Here is a 20849-nt window from a genome sequence, read left to right on the forward strand (position 1 = left end):
AGGGAGGAGGGAGGGCCCAGCACCTTGGTTTGGCATTCCAGCAGCACTGAGTCCTGAAAGTTTAACACTCCAGTTGTATGAAGTTCAAAGTGTTGATGTTTTTCATTTGCGTAAAGTATCTTCCTTTTTCCCCAAGTCAGAGCCAAGAAAACGGAAAAATGGCGTGAGCTAGGGTGAAGTGCGAGAGGGAAAATCCCAGCTAAGTCCCAGGCCACGGGCTAGGCCCCCGAAGGGCCTCGCGGGACCACGAGCGCCAAGTCTTAGCGCAGACATGTCGTCCTTTCCGCAACCGAGGCTGACGCGCTTTTGCCCGCGGGGTCCCGAGGGCTCCTGGGACGCAGCCCTGAGAACACAGGGGACTCTCAGCTGCGCTGCCGGGGACCCCATCTCTTTCCTTCCAGCTCAGGGTGCTGGGATCTGCCAGGACACCCTTCAGAAAGAGGGCAAACCTCCGGGCTGTCCAACACCCCAGAGGTGCCCCTGGCTGCAGGGGGCAGCGAGGCGGCCTCTGCAGGAGACACGTCAGGATAGAAGGCAGGCAGGACCCCGCAAGCGCACACGTGTTTCTGTTCTGTAATTTCTCGGCTGTTACATACATAAACTGCATAAGGCGCCTTCCAGTCCTGCTGACAGGAGCTCAGCCATGTCCCCGGATATTACACAAACACGCACACTCACGCTCCTCCTCGGTCCAGTGGGCTTTGGGACAATTTACCAACGAAGCCAAAAGAAAAGGCGAAACTAGACACGCAGCACTTGTAACAACTGCTCTCAGGAGGGAGGACGCTGCCTTTAAACTGTGGGTGTCACAGTGGTCGCCCGCACTCATGGTGGCACAGGGAGCGCCTTCTGCATGGATCCCAAGCATTGTTTCTGGCAGTGGGTGAGGCCTTGAGCAGGGGAATCACACTCAGTGCTTTTTCTAAATCAGTGGCTGTCAGCAGCTCCTTCTGCCCGCACTTCAGTCAGCCTCCTGGGGCTTTACCCATGCCTGGCCCGCGTGTCACTGGGCAACCGGAGCCCCACGCTGGCTTCCAGCATCTTCTGGAATAAGGGAACACCAGGGCCGGGAGACATTCCCTGTGGGATTCTAACTCCGGGGTGTGTGTGTGGGAAGGAGAGTGCATGTGTCTGTGTGCATACTCTGTGCGTGTGTGTGTGTGTGTGTGTGTGAGAGAGAGAGAGAGAGAGAAAGAGAGAGAGAGAAAGGGGTGAGTGAGAAAGGGAAAGGGAGAGGGAGGGGGAGAGGAGAGAGAGGGAGAGGGAGAGGGAGAGGGAGAGGGAGAGGGAGAGGGGGGAGAGAGAGAGAGAGAGGGAGAAGGAGAGGGGGGAGAGAGAGAGAGAGAGAGAGAGGGAGAGGGGAAAGAGGCGATTTAGGGCATCTGAGGGCCTGCACTGAGATGGAGACTCCTGTGGTAGGTATAGGTGACATGTGCATTTAAAACAGCTCCCAGGTGTCTGATGCGCAGAGGGGCCACACCCTGATCACTCTTCCTTCCCCAAATTTCTGCTGGAGACCCAGCACTGGGTCCCCATGCCGCCTGGACGCCCTGCCAGCTCCCACAGGGCTCTCCCTGGGTTCCACCAACACCTACCCAGCCACCAAGACTAGCAACCTCGGCTTCTGCTTCAATCTCGTGGCTCCCTCCTTTCCCACTTTAAGTCAGATCCTGGTCTTGGGCCCAACTGGGAAGTTTTCTGCTTAAGGCAGGCCCGGCCCCCAGCCCACTGCCATGCCTACCCAGCCCACCCCAACGCCAGCTCTCTCTCTAAATAGAGATTTAGGCCCTCTCTCCAGCAAAGCTTCCTGCCTAGCATCTGACACCAACAAGCCCCAAGGAGACACGTGTCATAACATATCTTCTTTCTTCCCCAAGTCAGAGCGAAGAAAACAGAAAAATGGCGTGAGCTAGGGTGAAGTGTGAGAGGGAAAATCCCAGGTAAGTCCCTTTGCCATCTCAAGCTCCCCCGGCTTGCCTTCACTGGGTGTTGCATTTCAAGGTGCTTCCTGGCCTCTTCACGCTGCACCACGCCCATTTGTGTGCCCTGGGCAACCCCCTCTTCATGACTCACCCTCATTTCATCTGGTCTCAAAGCCCAGTTGGCTGTTAATGTGCCTGTGTCCTATGACAGCCAAATCTTCATCATCGCTGGGTTTACCTGAACTCTGAGTGTCTGTGTTTGGCACATAGTGAGAACGAAATAAAGGTCTGTTGACAAAATCAGCCTTATAATCCTACCTTCTTCCTTCCAAGTCCCACCTCTGGACATCAGTGTTTTTGTTCCATGATATTTATGAGCAGCAGCCACTTGTCAAGGTGACCTGACATCAATACTGCCTCCTTGTTTGCCTACAGCAGAAACACTGCATAAATAATAAAGGTCAACAGCAAGGTAACATTTTGATTTTTCTTCTGTTAAAACCAGTTTTTTTTGCTTTGTTTTGGTTTTGTTAATCCTCACCTGAGGATATTTTTTCAATTGATCCTTTTTAGAGATAGTGGAAGGGAGGGAGGGGGAGAGAGAGAGAAACATCTACGTGAGAGAGACACATCAATAGGTTGCCTCCTGCATCTGCCCTGACAGGGGCTGGGGATGGAACCTGCAACCCAGGTACATGCCCTTGACCGGTAATCAAACTTGTGACCCTTCTGTGGGCAGTTTGATGCTCTAACCACTGGACAACACCACCAGGGCCAGTTAAAACCAGTTTTGTTTAACATGTAGATCAAGGAAAGAATTGGACGTGAGGGGTAATAAAAATATGAGAAGAACTTTTAAAGCCCATAGGAAACATCAAGTTAGTTATATTTAGCAACCTTATTTTGTTTAAATCCTTTGTGACTCCATTTCTTTTTAAGTTCTCACTGGAGGATATATCTTTATTGATTTGAGAGAGAGACAGAAAAAAAAATAGATGTGAAACATTGGGTTGCCTCCCGCACTCCTGTATGTGCCCCAACTAGGGATTGAACCAACAACCTAGGTATGTGCCCTAACTGGGAGCTGAACCGCAACCTTTTGGTGTATGGGACGATGCTCCTACGACCTGAGCCACCTGGCCAGGCACAACCACATCTTTGGAAGCCAGGCTGTGGCAGGCACGAGTGGCTGGTGGGTGCCTCCTGGGCATTCTCTGAGTCAGGCCTGAGGAGGGGCAGGGAGATGGAGCCTTTCTTAAAAAGTGGGGCTCACCAGACTTTACAAGGTACTGCTGACCCCCTGGTGGTAGAACTGGTGTTCCCCTGAGGGGGCAGCGGCAGGCGGCCCTGGACGGACATGCTGCCCGCTTGCCACCCACCATCCCGCCCCGCCCCGCCATGGGCGCCCCAGCCTGGGCCTCCGCCTGTGGACAGCTCTGTGCCTGAAGTAACGGGAAAGGAGGGCTATGGGAAGTTCTTCCCTTAGGAAGTTAAAAATCACCAAATTGTAGGCATTTGCATTTTAACTGCCACAACCCCATTCCTGCGGTTCCAGACCTCAGCCCACATGCACCTGGGGTCTGCTGCCAGCGGAGGCCACCGCAGGGACGGAGGTCTGTGGCGGAAGTCACTGCTCTGCCCCCTCCCTCTATCTTCAAATAGTCCCCCTCACTGCACCTCCCCCCCCCCAAATGATCAGAGGTTATCATACACTTCCCGGTAACATCCGCGGTGCTGTGAGATCTGCAACAGCTGAGACGCTCTTACGATGTGGAAAAGGCACCTCTCCGCACCCCTAACCGCGTGCGCCTGGCCACCAAGCTCCGAGTACTGAGCTTCTCAGGGGAGGAGTTCCCGTGTGGAGCTGTGTTCTCACGAAGCTCCCGCCCGGGCAGCCCTCCTGCCCGCCCCCACCCCGCCTGGCGGCGGAGGGTTTCCCTCAGCTCAGCCGCCAGCAAAGAGGCCGCTTTTGGAGACGAATGGTGCCACCCTCGCTCCGTCCGGAAACGCATGGCCTGCGCAGAGAAGCCACTGTCCCCCCGGACAATGCAGGGCACCATGGAGTTGAGAAGGAAAGCGGCTCCTATTTCCAGAAAAGAGGGTCTAGCTGAGTCTGAAGCACTAGCCGCAGGGAACTCCCTGTAAGAAACACCTCCTCGGTTATTCGGCAGGAAACGTGTGCCCTAGATTTACCAGAAATTCAAACATGATATCAAGAAGTGGATTTTTAGGGGCCTGAATTTTAAATTTCCTCCCAAGGAATGTAATTTAACTTAACTGCTTTTGTGAGACGGCACAAGTGGGAAGAAAATGCTGCACTGGGATCTGGGTTCTGGTTCAGCAAAGCAGGTGTGGTTGCGGACAGCATGGTCAGAACCGTCCCTTTCCTGCGGAAAGAGCCGAACCAAAACCCAAAGGCAGGAGCGTCTGGGGCCTCTGCAGACGGCGCTCAAGCACCTGGACTCCGTTCTCTCGCCAGCCAGTGGCAAACCTGTCTATGAACAGGGCTTCTTGAAACTGTTTTTTATAAAAAAATATTTTTATAGTGCAATGACTATAACTAGGAAACAAGCAAAAGCCCTTGGTTAAAGGGAAAAAAAAAAAAAAAAAACCTGCCAAGACCTTAAAACTGCACTGTTCCAACCTCAAATGATGAAAAACCAAATGCTGGTCACGCCGAGGCGGCGATCCTCAGGCTGCTCCGCCAGGTTCCGTGCGGGTTTTGTTCTGGGCCTAACTGTGTCTGAGGTATCTTAGCAACAAATCGCAAGCAGAGACGCTGGGAAAGAGAAGCCGGTGCACGCGGAAAAGGGCAAGTGTCCCCTCAAACTCCTGTCTGACAGGTCCATGAGAAGAGCAGCATGGGGACACGTGCGGTTTGCTGCTGGTCTAACTCTCGGCATAGGAGACTGGAGGCCCTTTCTCATAAAAAGATGGGAGGGCTCTGACACCTCTTCGTGGCTGTCATCAGGTGAAACAGGCTGAACTAGGGTGTGTCCTTGAGCAAGAAGGATGTCTAGATTTGTTTCGTAAATTTGCTCATCATGATTCCGTGTTAGGATTACTCTTAAAATGCATGTTTCATGCATGTTTCTTGTGATGTTAACTTGATGTCCTCCCAGGTGTGTAGGAAGGGCACGTGTCCCAGATCTGCGCTACACGGGCCACCACGTCTTCTTCTGGAAGCTCCTGCACCTTCTTCATGCCGACGCCAAGGCTGGTGGAGAGCACTGGTTAGGACCAGTGAAGACTAAAGAGAGGTGCTCATCCAGTGTCTGCAAGCAAGGGGGTGATGCAATCTAAACAAAATCACGCAGAACCTTTTTGGATTTTGATACCCACTGGCTGTCACGCTGAGATGATTGCCTCCTGGGTGCAACCCCCCCACACACCTCAGTGGTTGCCAAGCAAATAAGTCACAGGCCTTGTGGACAGAGCCTTCAGGGTTCGGTGGTCACATAAGCAGGTAACACCTTAGGTCATGCTCTGTGACGATGTGACCGACTGCTTGTCCTGCACAGCCTGCCTGCAGCCCGTGGCAGTGCTCTGGGTGGTCAGTCTCAGAAGAGGGACAAAAGGTGAGGCTTTCTCTCAGGAACCTTCAGAAAGAGGCCTTTTAACAGGAAGTAGATTAAGAGTCAGGAAGATATAGAGTGGGCCATGCAGCAGCAACTCGTGCCCACATCAGTAAGAAGCGCGCCTGTGGACATCAGTATGCATCATAAGTGAGGAGCACAAAAGTATTTAAAAATGCCAGCATCACCCCGACACAGAGAGCATGTGGCTATTCAGACACACGTTTACGATGCACCATTCACCCTGGGCTACCTCTTCTGCAAACAGCCAGGCTTGTCGGGGCCTGTGGTCAGTGGCCAGCTTTGGGCGGGTTGTAGGTGCCACCAGGTCACCTGGGAAATAAGGCTGTTCTCAAAGCCTCACCAGGGGGGAACTTTGCAATTTAACCCTGAGCCCCAACCTGAGCTTGGAAAGCGCTGCCATTCTTCCAAAACAGACGCTGACAGAAGAATACAAAACAAGAAGGTGATCATAAATCAAATCACAGAAGAGGTGACCCCCAACGGCCCCTTTTTTAAAAATCAGGTTTTGTTCTCATCATACATGTCCAAAGAAGGTTCGAGTGTGGAGAATTCACTTTCATACACCAGGCTCCGTGGGGACAGAGAGCTTCGATGAAAGAAGTGGCCACCTGGAGAAGGAACAAGAAGCACAGACTTACTAGGTCATCAGGCCTCTACTCCCCCCACTTCCCACGTGGCTTGGAGGAAAGAAGGTGAATTATCTTCAAAGAATCACATTTTCTCAAATATGTGTCTTTATTTTGGGTTCTTATCATGAGAAAAATTCAGAGTTCAGGCATCCCTCAATTTAAGCAACTTTAAACACGTCAATTCCAACATGTGGGTCCCCAAAAGATGAACCACTGGAACTCTTCAGAGCAAAAGCTGCCTGGTGCTCTTACACAGCCTCCACTTGCAAACTTGAAAACTGTGACTGAGGGACCCACAACCACATGGAAAATTCTGTGTCTCTTGTCTGAGCCCGGGGTGGGGCACACAGAGCCGCTTCACCACCAGGCAGACTGAGGTTGTGACTTTGAGGCTCTGATAGTGCCCTACAAGTTTTTATTTATATTAAAGTTATACCTTAACATGGTTCAGACAGTTCCTCCCACGTGTTAAGACCAGTAATCTGCGACCCCCTTCCTCAGAGACAGCCACTTTGAGCTGATTCGTGGCATACTTCCCTCTATGTCTCTAACTAGCATGTTTCCAGCCTTAGACTTTACCTGCTGAACCCCCACTGTGGAGGACTCCTCCATCTACCCCTTTACACAGCCACATATTTCCCATTGCCTCAGCATAATTATATTTTTAAGAAAATTCAATGTTTACGTTATTTGACTATTGGTGCTATTCAGAGCTAAGCCATGCTTGCATTTCCTTTTCTGAATAACTATGTTTCGTTTTGCAGGTTTATTGGGATATAATCGACATATAACAAAATGCACATATTTAAATGTACAATTTGATGAGTCTTGACCTATGTACACGTCCCTGAAACAATCACTGAAATCAAGACAGCAAGCATCTCCATCACCCCCAAAACTTCCTGGTGACTCATAATTCTTCCCTTTCTTTCCACCCTAGTCGTACCCCCAGGTAGATGAGGTGAGTCTGTATCTTTCTAGAACTTTATGTAAGTGGAGTCAGATAGTAACTTATTGGCTCTTACAGATAAAGCTGCTCTGGACATGTGTGAGTCTGACTGCCATTGCTCTCGGTGGGTTTCTAGGAGCGAAGGGCTGAATAGATGTGAGTCGACGTTTCTAAAGCAGTTGAACTTCTGAGCATCCTACCAGCAGTGTGAGTTCTACCTCCCAGCACGCACACAGTCAACGTTTTACGTGTGAGCCATGGAAGGAGTGCAGTAGCAACTCACTGTGGCATAGTTTGCATTTCCTTGATTTCTGGCACTTTTCATGTGCTTACATACCAATTGTATATATTTTGTGAAGCATTTTGCTCAAATCTTTTGCCCATTTAAAAAATTGGGTTGTCTTCCTATTATGGAGTTGTAAGAGTTTTTTTTAAAAAGAATATTTTGGACACAGCTCCTCTGTCAGACATACATATTTTGCAAATATTTTCTCCCAGTTTGTGGCTTGCCTTTTTATTTTCTTAACAATGCCCTTTGAAGAGCAAAAGTTTGAAATTTTAATAAAATATGATTTATTGATTTTTCTTTCTAGAGTGGATGCTTTTGTAGCAGGATAAAGAAATCTTTGCAAACCCCAAGGCCATTAAGATTTTTATCCTATGTGTTCATTTAGAACTTTTATAGTTTTAGTTCTTATATTTAGATAAACCACATCAAATACATTTCTGTATATGGTGAGAAATAAAGATTGAAGTTCATCTTTCTGCCTATGGATAGGTTCAATAGTTTCAGCATCATTTGTTTAAAGCAGTGGTCGGCAAACTCATTAGTCAACAGAGCCAAATATCAACAGGACAACGATGGAAATTTCTTTGGAGAGCCACATTTTTTAAACTTAAACTTCTTCTAACGCCACTTCTTCAAAATAGACTTGCCCAGGCCGTGGTATTTTGTGGAAGAGGCAAACTCAAGGGGCCAAAGAGCCGCATGTGGCTCGCGAGCCGCAGTTTGCCGACCACGGGTTTAAAGAATTAGCCTTTTCCCAGTAAATTGTCTTGAGACCTTAGTTGAAAATCTATTGCTCTTATAGGTATGGGTTTTTCTGGGCACTATTTTGTTCCAGCAATCTGTTAGCCTATCTTTACTACAGCTTTAACTGTTAAAGTTATCCATCTTGTCATTGGTTTCCTAAACGAACTTAAAGTTATTTTAAAGTCCATGTCAAATATTTTCAATATTTGTATTTATTGTGGATCTATTTCTATTTTTTGTTTTTCCTCCTTTTTGGTCATTTGGTTTTCTGGTATGTCTGTGTTTTTGTTGTTGTTAATCCTTACCTGAGGATATTTTTCCATTGATTTTTAGAGAGAGTAGAAGGGAGGGGGAGAGACACAGAGAGAGAAGTATCAATGTGAGAGAGAGACACATCGATTGGCTGCCTCCTGCACTGGGGATCGAGCCCACACCTGCACTGGAAATCAAGCCCACAACCTGGGCATGTGCCCCAACCAGGAATCGAACCGTGACCTCCTGGTTCATAGGTCGATGCTCAACCACTGAGCTACACTGGCTGGGCTATGCCTGGTACTTTTTATTTTATTGCATTATTCTTTCTTTAAAAAAATATTTTTATTGATTTCAGAGAGGAAGGGAGAGAGAGAGAGATAGAAACAACAAAGATGAGAGAGAATCATTGATTGGCTACCTCCTGCCCTTAACTGGGGATCAAGCCTGCAACGTGGACATTTGTCCTTGACTGGAATCAAACCTGGGACTTTTCAGTCTGCAGGCCTACACCCTATCCACTAAACCAAACCAGCTAGGGCTGTATTATTCTTTCTTTATTAAAGTATACTTGACATACAATATGATATTACTTTCAGGTGTACAATATAGTGATTCTACCTTTATATATCTTAAAATATGATCATGGTAAGCCTATTATCATCTGTCTCCATACAAAGTTATACTATTTTTACTTATTTTATTTATTTTTGTTAACCCTCACCCAAGGATATTTTTCCATTGATTTTAGATAGAGTAGAAGAGAGGGAGGAAGAGAGAGACATTGATTGGTTGTCTCCCACACAGGTGCCAGGAATCCAACCTGCAACCCAGGTATGTGCCCTTGACTGGGAATTGAACCCAAGACCTTTCAGTGCGCTGGCTAAAGCTCTAACCATTGAGTACAATGGCCAGGGCCAAAGTTACGACATTATTGATTACATTCCCTGTGCTGTACATTATATCCTGTGACATTACTTTATAACTGGAAGTTTGTACCTCTTAATCCCCTTCACCTTTTCCACCCCTTCCCCACCCACTCCTCTGGCAACCATCAGTTTGTTCTTCGTATCTGTAAGTCTGTTTGTCTATTTGTTTTCTTAGATTCAACATATAAGCAAGACCATATGGTATTTGCCTCTGAGTTATTTTATTTAGGTAGGTCCATCCATGCTATCACAAATGGCAAGATTTCATTATTTTTTTATTGCTGAATAATATTCCATTGTAACCTATATAATAAAAGCTTAATATGCAAATCAACGAATGGCAGAACAACTGGTGGAACGACCAGTTGCTATGATGTGTGCTGACCACCAGGGGGCAGACGCTCAACACAGGAGCTGCCCCCAGCCCGCAGGCCCCAGGCCAGCCAAGGCGGGTGCAGTGGGGGCCCCCTGATTGTCCTGCTGGTTGCCCTGCAGAGGGAGGTGACCGGCGGTGGTGAGGGGGGGTGGGGCCAGCAAGTAGGCGGCACCAGGCCAGCCAAGGTGAGTACCAGCGGGGTGCCCGCTGATCACCCTGCTGGTCACCCCACAGATTGGCCCTGATTGCCGTCCAGGCCTAGGGACCCACCCGTGCATGAATTTTGTGCACTGGGCCTGTAGTCTATATATATATATATATATATATATATATATATATATATATATATATATATACCCTAATATGCAAATAGACTGAACAGTGGAACAACTGAACAACCAGTCGCTATGACATGTGCTGACCACCAGTGGGTATACACGGAACATGGTAGGCATTGGCCGTGGCGGGATGGTGGAGCAGGTGAGCGGGGGCACCAGACCAAGGGGGTTGCAAGTCACTGTCATCAGGGCAAGCCTCTGGTGGTTACTGAAAATTCTTTGCTCCCGCCTGGTGCTCGCACCTGCTGCTGGCGCCGGAGCCGCCGCTTGCACCACTGCTAGCGTCTGGAGCTAGCCCCGATCGCCCCTCAGAGCTTCTCCACCTCCCCCTGCTCCTGAGGGGTGAGCGGGGCCAGCAGCCACCTCTTGCACCCGCTGCCAATGATGGCCCCACTTGCACCTGCTGCTGGCGCCTAGCGTCGGTCCCGATTGCTTGGTGCCATCAGCAGGTGTGAGCAGCGGCTGCCAGCCCCGATCGCCCCTGATGGCTTCTCTACCTCCCCCTGCTCCTGAGGGGCAATTTGGGCAGCAGCCACCGCTCCCACCTACTGACTGCACTGGCCCTGCTCGCACCCATTGCTGGCTCCGGCCCCAATCACTCCGCGCCGACAGCGGGTGCAAGCGGGGCTGGTGCCATCAGCGTGTGGGAGCAGTGGCTGCAGGAGCAGGGCTGCTGGCAGACAGGGGACTGGGGGCCATGGCAGGAGGGGCTGGGTGGGGGCATGGAAGATGGGCTGAGACCCGCCCCTGTGCCTACTGCAGCCTCGTGGCCCACAGTTCCTTTCAAGGTGCACAAATTCATGCACTGGGCCCCTAGTCTATAATAATTTGCCTGGTATTTTGATGGATTGCTAGACATTGCATGTGAAAAATGTGGAGATAAACAGAGGCTGCTGATGGTGGTGTCTTCCATAGGGTTCTTATTGCCTTAGGAAGGGATATATCACTTTTAGGATATGGCATATCACTTGAATCCAATTAGAAATTAAGCAGAGGCAGAGTTGGGCTGGTCAGATTCTGGTTCATTCTCAGTTGCAGGGTGCAGAGCTTTGGGGAGTCCAATGAAAAGCCTCGGGTGTTCATCAGGGCTCGTTCTCCATGGTGGGCCCTGAACACCCAGTTTGTCTCACAAGCACACCAAGACTGCTGGGCTCTCCTCAGCTCTGTGTCTTTCACCCACATTTAGCCACTTCACAGCGTTTGTTATGACAGCAAATGCCTGAAATGCCCATTGTTGAACTTTCCTTTTCTGGGCTCTTAGTACCTAAGGTCCTCACTGTATTTACAGCTCTTCAATGGCTTAAAATCAAATATTCAAAAGAAGGCTTTCCCCTATTTGCTGGTTTTGCTGGTATGCTGGTTGGACTACAAGCTAGAATGACATTACCAGAAGCAGAAACCTAATCAACTTATTATCAGGTTCCCTTAGTGTGGCTTAAAAGTCCCTTCTAGACTTTAGAATCCTGAAACTGACAAATGCAATTAAAAAAATAAGAGATTTTGAAATTCTCTGCAAAATATAAATATCTGATTATGTGTATTGTCCTATTTGCTGTTTTATATCTTTCTTCCCCTTTTAGACCATAAACTACTCATAAGCACAACTCATAAAAATAATAATTATTATTTTTAAAAAATATTTTTTTATTGATTTCAGAGAGGAAGGGAGAGGAAGAGAGAGCTAGAAACATCAATAATGAGAGAGAATCATTGATCGACTGCCTCCTGCACATCCCTGGAATCGAACCTGGGACCCTTCAGTCTGCAGGCTGATGCTCTATCTACTGAACCAAACCAGCTAGGGCTCAATATACTTTATTTCAGTCTCTTCACCCTGTGCCCATAAACACTACATAAAGTTGAGTTGACCGGGATGTATATTATCCCAATTAGGGGTAACTAATTTGTGCTAATTTGTGTCCAGAGACAATCAAGAACCCAGAAGTTAGCCACCCTTGCTATTTATGTACATCATCAGTTTTGATAGTTATATGGCCTTCATAGAAATTATGAAGATTTTTAAATAACTGAAATGTCCATCAATTTAGAATTGATTCAATATAAAATGCATTTATTAATATTAAGGAGAAGAGTGCAGACAGATCTATATGCACTGATGTAGAATAATCTCTAAATATTGTGGAAGAAGAATATTATGATCCACATATTCTTTTTTTTTTTTTTTTTTGGATAATCTATTGTTTCCAATATTCTTGGTCTCAAATTTTGTTAAGTATTTGTTTTCTGATTCATTTCTAGCAAAGATAAATGGAAGCTTGTCTATGCCTTGGGGGAATTGTTGATGCAGATGCAAGATGGGAAAAGAGATTTCAGGCATTTTTTAGATTGGTAAGGAGAAAATTCATCTTCGGCTATTGGAAAACCACTTTTTTTTTTCTTAAAAAAAAAAATGGGAAAAGAACTGTGTAGAGTTGAGTCATTTAGGAGAAACCTGTCAGGTTAAGATGAAGATAGGAAACATTTACAAAAGCATAGGTCCTTCCTACTTACAAATGTAACCATTAGAGAGTCTGTGACAGTATTGGGGAAACCCTTTTCTGAGATTTCTGATCTTCAAAGATGTAGTTTTCTTCTGGGATGCTACATTTAATTCTTAAAACACCCTATGTTGTCCTGGCTGGGTGGTTCAGTTGGTTGGAGCATTGTTCTGTACACCAAAAGGTTGCAGATTGGATCCCAAGTCAGGGCATGCACTGGAGGCAGCCGATGATGTTTCTCTCTCACATCAATGTTTCTATTGCCTCCTTACTCTCCCTCTCCACCCCACCCCCCGCCCCCGTGTAGGGGGAAGGACACACAGTAAGAATAGGATCACAGTTGTTTAATGATTATTCACCTTACTAACTATAGATAAGAGGCTTTCTTACAGACCCTGGGAAACTGGAGGATGTGTTGCAGGGGCTGTAAAAAAAAATAAGAGATGGGAGATTTGAAGATGGCAGTGTAGGTAAATGCTTGCACTTGCTGCCTCCCACAATCACATCAAAATTACAACTAAAATACTGAACAACCATCATCCAGAACTGCTGGAAAGCTGGCTGAATGGAAGTCCTACAACTAGAGAAGTAAAGAAGAAAGCACATTGAGACTCGTAGGAGGTGCAGAGGCACGGGACGGGTTGGTCTGGCACCCACGTGTGCCTTTTTTTAATCGGGAGGGAGACTGTCTCTGCAGAGGCTGCCCTGAGGAGCAAGGGGTCCCAGGCCCACACCAGACCCTCAGCCCAGGGTTCCAGAGCTGGGAAGAGAAGTCCCTTCTGGCAGTAAGAACTATGGGCTGTAAAAACCAGTACGAATTGGGGCTCAGTGACACAGAGGCTGCTGGATATCCAGCTGTTCCTTTTAAAAGGCCAGAACCATGAACTGAACTTACAGGGTCCCATTTCCTCTGAACTCCGCACCAGAGCAAGGCTCTGGGGGACAGACACATACGAGGAGGAAGTGGATTGTCTGGCATCAGGGCAGGAACATGAGGGCAGCTTTCTCCCAGACGGAGATGCTCGCAGGGATCATTGTTTCTATGCTGGGACCTCCCGGGTTGCACAGCTGACTGGCAGCCATTTCTGTTTGCTCCACCCTGGTGATTCCCTAAGACCGTGGTCGGCAAACTGCGACTAGCGAGCCACATGCGGCTCTTTTGCCCCTTGAGTGTGGCTCTTCCACAAAATACCACGGCCTGGGCGAGTCTATTTTGAAGAAGTGGCGTTAGAATAAGTTTAAGTTTTAAAAATTTGGCTCTCAAAAGAAATTTCAGTCGTTGTACTGTTGATATTTGGCTCTGTTGACTAATGAGTTTGCTGACCACTGCCCTAAAACCCTGCCTCATCCAATTTACAACCACATCCAAGCTGTGTGCAGCAGCTTTTGCGTATGAATGGCCTGTCCTTGCTCAGGCTAAAATCTGTCAAACAAGCTGCAGCTGGGTCAGGGAGCCCAAACCTATCAATAAAAACTGGGCCTCGTTTGGGCACTTCCAAATGTGATACAAAGAGGAGGAATCTGCAGATCTCTCTGTAACTCCTGCTGGGTGGCCCTAGGCAGTGGCTGACTTTGCACCTCCCTGGTGACCCAAGAGCCAGTATACCCAGTGGTCAGAGTGAGACCATCCCAGATTATAACTCTACACATTCATAAGCAGCACACTCAAGGGGCAGACTCAGTGAGCACCAAAGCCCCACTGAAGCAAGTCCTGCTCCATAGGGGTGTCTCTTGCACAGCAGCTCTTCTGCTGTAGTCAGAGCTGGTCCTCACAGCCAGTTGGCCTGGATGTCAATTCCTCCCAGTGACGGTGGCATGAGGACATGACTGATGTCCCAGAGGAAGTTGCAGTTGCTGTACTTGTCAGCCTTTCATTGTGATTTGAGAGTTTTTAAAAAGTAATTGGGACCTTTTTTGCCTTTATAAACTGCCCCAAATCCCTAGGATGTAACCCCCTATTACAGTTTGTTAAGTATGTGACCAAAAGCAAGGTGCTGGAAATGCATTTTTCTGAGTTTAAGGAGAAATCACTTGTGTCTTTGAATTTTGAATGACTCTTCTCTGACCATGAGCCTGGGCCATTCCTATCGTAGTCATGTGCAGTGTGCGTTGGTCACGGGGAAAGAGCCTCCAGAAGGGAGGGAGGTGTTGGGTTGGCTGTTGCCAGAACCCCTGTGCCTCTGCCTGGAGCAGGAGGAGGCGCCACCTGGGGCGTGAGGGGGCGGGGCAGGAGCGGGGGGGGGGGGGGGGGAGCGGTGCAGGCAGCCTGCCTGAGGCTCTGACCCAGGCGGAGGAAACCCTTGCCCCTTGCATGGTTAGGTAAGACCAACTGACATTTTCTTCAAAAGGAACTTTTATGAAAAACTTTAAAAACTGGAGTAAAGGAACTGTGTAACTTTTACAGATTTGCTAGACTTCTTCTGGTTTTCAAAGCCTCCTCAGAGACTGCCAGGCCATTGCTGCCAACAGAGCTTACCCTCCTGGGCATCTCCTCACTCTAGTTTTACCTTTACCCTTATCCTCAGGCTGAACTCGGCTCTGATGCTGCCCGGCTCGTTATTTCGACTTGTTTTTTAGGCTCCTCAGTAAGGAAAATGCTCTCCAGCAAGATCGCCAGCTTCCCTCTTTGGATGGTTCTGCTGCTCTCCTGTCCGAGGGAGTCTTCCCAGAGTCGCTTTACCTATGGGTGTTGAGAATCTTCCTCTTGTCACTGACCCAACTGTGCCAACCCTATTTCTTGCCCGTGGGCTTGTCTGTTAGGTAGCTCTGAGCTATAACGTTCTAAACCAGCTCCCCTCCCTGCCGCTTTCTTTTGTGTCCCCATTCTTTTTAAAAAAATACATATTTCTTTATTGATTTCAGAGAGGAAGGGAGAAGGAGAGATAGAAACATCAATAATGAGAGAGAATCATTGATCGGCTGCCTCCTGCATGCCCCCTACTGGGGATCGAGCCCGCAACCCAGGCATGTGCCCTTGGCCGGAATCGAACCTGGGACCCCTCAGTCCGCAGGCTGATGCTCTATCCACTGAGCCAAGCCGGCTAGGGCTGTGTCCCCATTCTTTTAATTCCAGGAGCCAACCTGCATCTACTTCACTCCTTCCAAAATTCTTGGGCCTCCTGGTGGAGAGCCATGCTCTGTGAACGTTATAAAACTCTTGGAAGTTTTTGTGATCTTCAATTACATAATCATTTCCTAGATATGACACCTAAAACACAAACCAAAGAAAAAACAGACACATTGGATACCCATCAAAATTAAAAACTTGGGAGGCGGGTCCAAGATGGTGGTGTAGGAGGATGCTGAGCTCGACCCTTCCAAGAGCACACAGAACGTACACCTCTATTTAGAGCAATTCCTCCTGAGAGGCAAGTGAGGGCCAGTTGAACAGCTTCTGTACAACAAATGAGACGGACCACATATAGCAGGCTGGGCACCTCAAGAATGCAGGGCTGCTGCAAGGAGTCTCCAGCCATCACTCCCGGAGCTCCAGCAGGAGAGTGCATGCACGGGGCCCCTCAGCTGGAGACTGATCCAGTGCGCACGGCAGGATGCAGCTGCAGGCGCCCGCTGGGTTGCACACACATGTGGGGCTCCCCTGCCCGGAGAGAGTGCGAACTAGCGCAACACTGTCGTACCTCGCACAGGGCTGTCCCGTGGAGAAAGTGCAGAACAAGTAGGGCATGCGATGGCAACAGACAATTAAAGTAATGGGGCACACCACATGCACACTGGGCAGCCCGCCTGGATCAGAGGAGCGAGGAAGCACACACCAAGCTGCCCAACCCGGAATCCACTCATTCTGGCCACGCAGAACACCAGGTACCCACATGCACCCACCCTGCCTAGGAACAGCCTACCCAAACCATCTGGCACACAGTCTATACAGAGACCACATTTGCAAGATTGGGAGAGTGAGCTATTTCATCTAACTCATAGGAACAAACACAGAAAGTCAAACGAAAAAGGGAGACAGAAGAACATTCCTCAAATAAAGAAACAAAAATAACCTGGAGAAAAACACTAATGAAACAGAGATAAATATTATGCCCGATAAAGAACTCAACTTCAACAAAGAGGTAGAAAATAAAATAAAGAACCAATCAGAGATGAAAAAAACCGTAACTGAAATGAAGAACATATTAGAAGGAATTAGAAAAGGGACATAAAGTATAGTTGAAGAAATAATGGCTGAAAACTTTCCTAATTTGGGGCAGGAAACAAACATCCAGGTTCAGGAAGCACAGAGAGTTCCAAACAAGATGAACCCAAAGAGGCTCACACCAAGATATACTGTAATTAAAATGGCAAAAGTTAAAGATAAAAAATAATTTGAAGGCAGCAAGAAGGAAACAAGTTACATACAAGGGAAACCCCATAAGGCTATCAGCTGATTTCTGAGCAGCAACTGTGGGAGTGACAGGAAATATTTAAAGTGCTGAAAGAAAGGAACCTACAACCTAGAATACTCTACCTGGCAAGGTTATCACTCAGAACTGAAGAAGAGTTTCCCAGATAAGCAAAAACTAAAGGACTTCATCACAATTAAACTGGCTTTCCAAGAAATGTTAAAGACTCTTCTTTATGCAGAAAAGAAAAGGCCATAATCAGAAATAAGAAGATACAAGAAAAAAAATCTCAATGGTAAAGGCAAATATATAACAAACACAGTAAATCAACCACTTAAAAAGCTAATATGAAGGTTAAAAGACAAAAGTAGCAACATTAACTATAACTAGTCAAGGGATACACAAAACAAAAACATATAGAACATGTATCAGCTTAAAATAGACTGCTATATATATCTATAACTATATACATAGATGAATATATATGAACCTCATGGTAACCACAAACCAAAAACCTACAAAAAAAATATAGAGGAACCCAAACAAAACACTAAAGAATATCTGCAAATCAAAAGGAAAGGAATTAAGAAAGGAACAGAGAACAAAAACAGCCAAAAAAAATTAACAAAATAAGCACATACCTATCAATTATTACTAATTTTTAAAATAGATTTTTTTAGAGAGGGAGAGAGAGAGAGATAGAAACATCAATGATGAGAGTTATCAATCGGTTGCCTCCTGCGTGCCTCTTACTGGGGATTGAGCCGGCAACCCAGGCATGTGCCCTGACCAGGAATCGAACAGTGACGTCCTAGTTCACAGTTCGACTCTCAACCACTAAGCCACACTGGCCAGGCTCAATTATTACTTTAAATGTAAATGGACTAAATGCTCCAATCAAAAGACATAGGGTGACTGAATGGATAAAAGAATAAGATCCCTCTATATGCTGCTTCTAAGAGATTCACTTTAGATAAAAAAAACCACACATAGACTGAAAGTGAAGGGATAGAAAAAGATAGTCCATGCAAAAAGAAATAAAAAGAAAGCTGGGATAGCAATACGCATACCAGGCAAAACAGACTTCAAATCAAAGAATGTAAAAAGAGCCTGGCTGGCATGGCTCAGTGGTTGAGCATTGACCTATGAACCAGGAGGTCACAGTTTGATTCCTGGTCAGGGCACATGCCCAGGTTGCAGGCTCTATCCCCAGTCATGAGAGGTGCAGGAGGCAGCAGATCCATGATTCTCTCTCATCACTGATGTTTCTGTCTCTCTCTCCCTCTCTCTTCTTCTTTGAAATCAATAAAAATATATTAAAGAGAGACAAAAGAATGTTACATAATTATAAAGGAGTTAACCCAAAAAGAGGATATAACAATTATCTACAATAATAAAAATGCAAATTGACCGTACCTCCGTGACACCCACCAGCCAATCAGGAGCAAGTGTGCAAATTAACCCAACAAAGATGGCGAGTTAATTTGCATATGTAGGCACAGAGCGAAGACTGAAGGCTCCAGCCCAAGTGAAGACTGAAGACTGAAGACTGAAGATGACTGAAGACTGAAGAGGCTTGGCTTCTCCACTGCGGCCAGAGCGAAGGCCTGGGTCCCGGGTGCCAGAGGAAAACTGGTGCCGGCAGCCAGGGGAAGGAAGGCCTATTGCACGAATCTTCATGCAACAGGCCTCTAATAAATATATATACACCCGACATAGGTGCAAGTATTAATGGACATAAAAGCAGAAATTAACAGTAATAGTTGGAGAATTTGATACTCCACATACATCAATGGATAGATCATCCACACAAAAAATTAACAAGGAGATAATGGCTTTAAATGCCACATTTGACTAGACTGACAATAGATATTCAAGGAACATTTCATCCCCAAACTGCAGATTACACATTTTTCTCAAATGTACATATAACATTTTCTAGGATAGACCACATATTAGGTCACAAAATAAGCCTCAACTTTAATAAGATTAAAATTATATCAAGCATATTTTCTGACCACAATGGCACAAATCAACTACAGGAAGAAAACTGGAAAAAACATACATATGTGAAGATTAAACAACATGATACTAAACAAACAATGGATCAAAAAGGAAATCAGCCCTGGCTGGTTTCGCTCCATGGTTAGAGTGTTGGTCTGAGGACCAAAGGGACACGGGTCTGATTCCGGTCAAGGACATGTACCTCAGTTGCATGCTCAATCCCCAGCCTAGGTCAGGGCATGTGCAGGAGGCAATCAATGGATGTTTCTCTCTCTCTTCCTCCCTCCCTTCCTCCTTCTCCCATCCACTCTCTCTAAAAATCAATGGAAAAAATATCCTTGGGTGAGAATTAATAACAAACAATCATAAAAAATATCCCCAAAAACTTCCTTGAGACAAATGAAAATGAAAACACAACTTTCCAAATTTTATGGGAAGTTCATAGCTTTACAGGCCTACATTTAGAAACAGGAAAAATCCCAAATAAACCAAACAATCCACTTTATACCTGAAGAAACTAGAAAAAGAACAAAACCCAAAATAGAAGGAAAATAATAATAAAGATAAGAAACTACAAAACGAAGACAAAATAAAACAATAGAAAAGATCAATGAAACTAAGAGCTAGTTCTTTGAAAGGATAAGCCTCTAGCAAGATTCTTCAAGAAAAAAGAGCAAGTGCCCAGCTGGTGTGGCTCAGTGGTTGAGCATCGACCTATGAACCAGGAGGTCACAGTCTGATTCCCAGTCAGGGCACATGTTTGGGTTTCAGGTTCCATCCCCAGCGGGGCACATGCAGGAGGCAGCCCATCAATGATTCTCTCCCATCATTGATGTTTCTGTCTCTTTCTCCCTCTCCCTTCCTCTCTGAAATCAATAAAAAAAAATATAAAAAGAAATAATATTAAAAAGAAAAAAGAGAAAGAGCTCAAATAAATAAAATTAGAAATGAAAGAAGAGGGATTACAATCAACACCACAGAAATAAAGGATCATTAAAGAACACTGAACAATTATATGCCAACAAATTGGACAACTGAACTGGATACGTTTCTAACAACATACAACCTCCGAAGACTAAATCAGAAACCAACAGAAAATCTGAACACACCGAATACTAGCAATGAACTTGAAACAATAAGAACTACCAAAAACAAAAGCCCAGCACCTGTCGGCTTCACAGGTGAATTCCACCAAAAATTTAAAGAAGAATTAATACCTATCCTTCTCAAAATATTCAAAAAAATTTATAAGGAAGGCTTCTATACTCCTTCTACAAGAATAGCATTAACCTGATACCAAAACCAGGTCAAAAAAGAGAATTACAGGCCACTATCTCTGATGAACATAGATGTAAAAATTCTCAACAAAATACTAGCAAACCTAATTCAACATACATTACAAAGCCTATACACCATGATCAAGTGGGATTTATACCAGGAATGCAAGGGCAGTCAATATCCACAAAACAATTAATGTGATACATCACATCAACAAAACCAACGATAAAAATCATATGAAAAAGTATTTAACAAAATTTAACATTCATCTCTGATAAAAGTTCTCAAAAAAAAAAAATGGGTACAGAAGGAACTTACCTAAAATGATAAGGGCCATACATGACAATCCCGCAGCTAACATCATACTCAGTGGTGAAAACTGAAAGTTTTTCCTCTAAGATCAGGAACAAGACAAGGATGCCAATTCTTACTACTATTATTCAGTACAGTATTGGAAGTCCTAGCCACAGCAATCAGACAAGACAAGAAAAAGAAAGCAATCTAAAATGGAAAGGAAGAAGTAAAACTGTCATTATTCGCAGATGACATGATACTACTATGTATAGAAACCCTAAAGAATCTACCAAAAAATTAACAGAAGAAATGAATTCAGTAAAGTATCAGGATACAAAACTAATATACAGAAATATGTCACACTAATAATGAATGATCATCAGAAGAAATTACAAAAAC

The 20849-nt window shown here is 45.9% G+C and overlaps 1 protein-coding gene across 1 annotated transcript in view; it reads right to left on the reverse strand.

Moving 5' to 3' along the window:
• Positions 1 to 2454: 2454 nt before the first annotated feature.
• Positions 2455 to 20849, reverse strand: part of RNF130 (ring finger protein 130) — a 132635-nt gene continuing 114240 nt past the window's right edge. The window contains exon 8 of the mRNA XM_080673104.1: positions 2455 to 6129. Coding sequence (XP_080529230.1) covers positions 6020 to 6129 — 110 coding nt within the window. The 3' untranslated portion in view covers positions 2455 to 6019. The remainder of the gene's footprint in view (positions 6130 to 20849) is intronic.

Source organism: Plecotus auritus (assembly GCF_963455305.1).
Source record: "Plecotus auritus genome assembly, chromosome: 6".
Classification (NCBI taxonomy): domain Eukaryota; kingdom Metazoa; phylum Chordata; class Mammalia; order Chiroptera; family Vespertilionidae; genus Plecotus; species Plecotus auritus.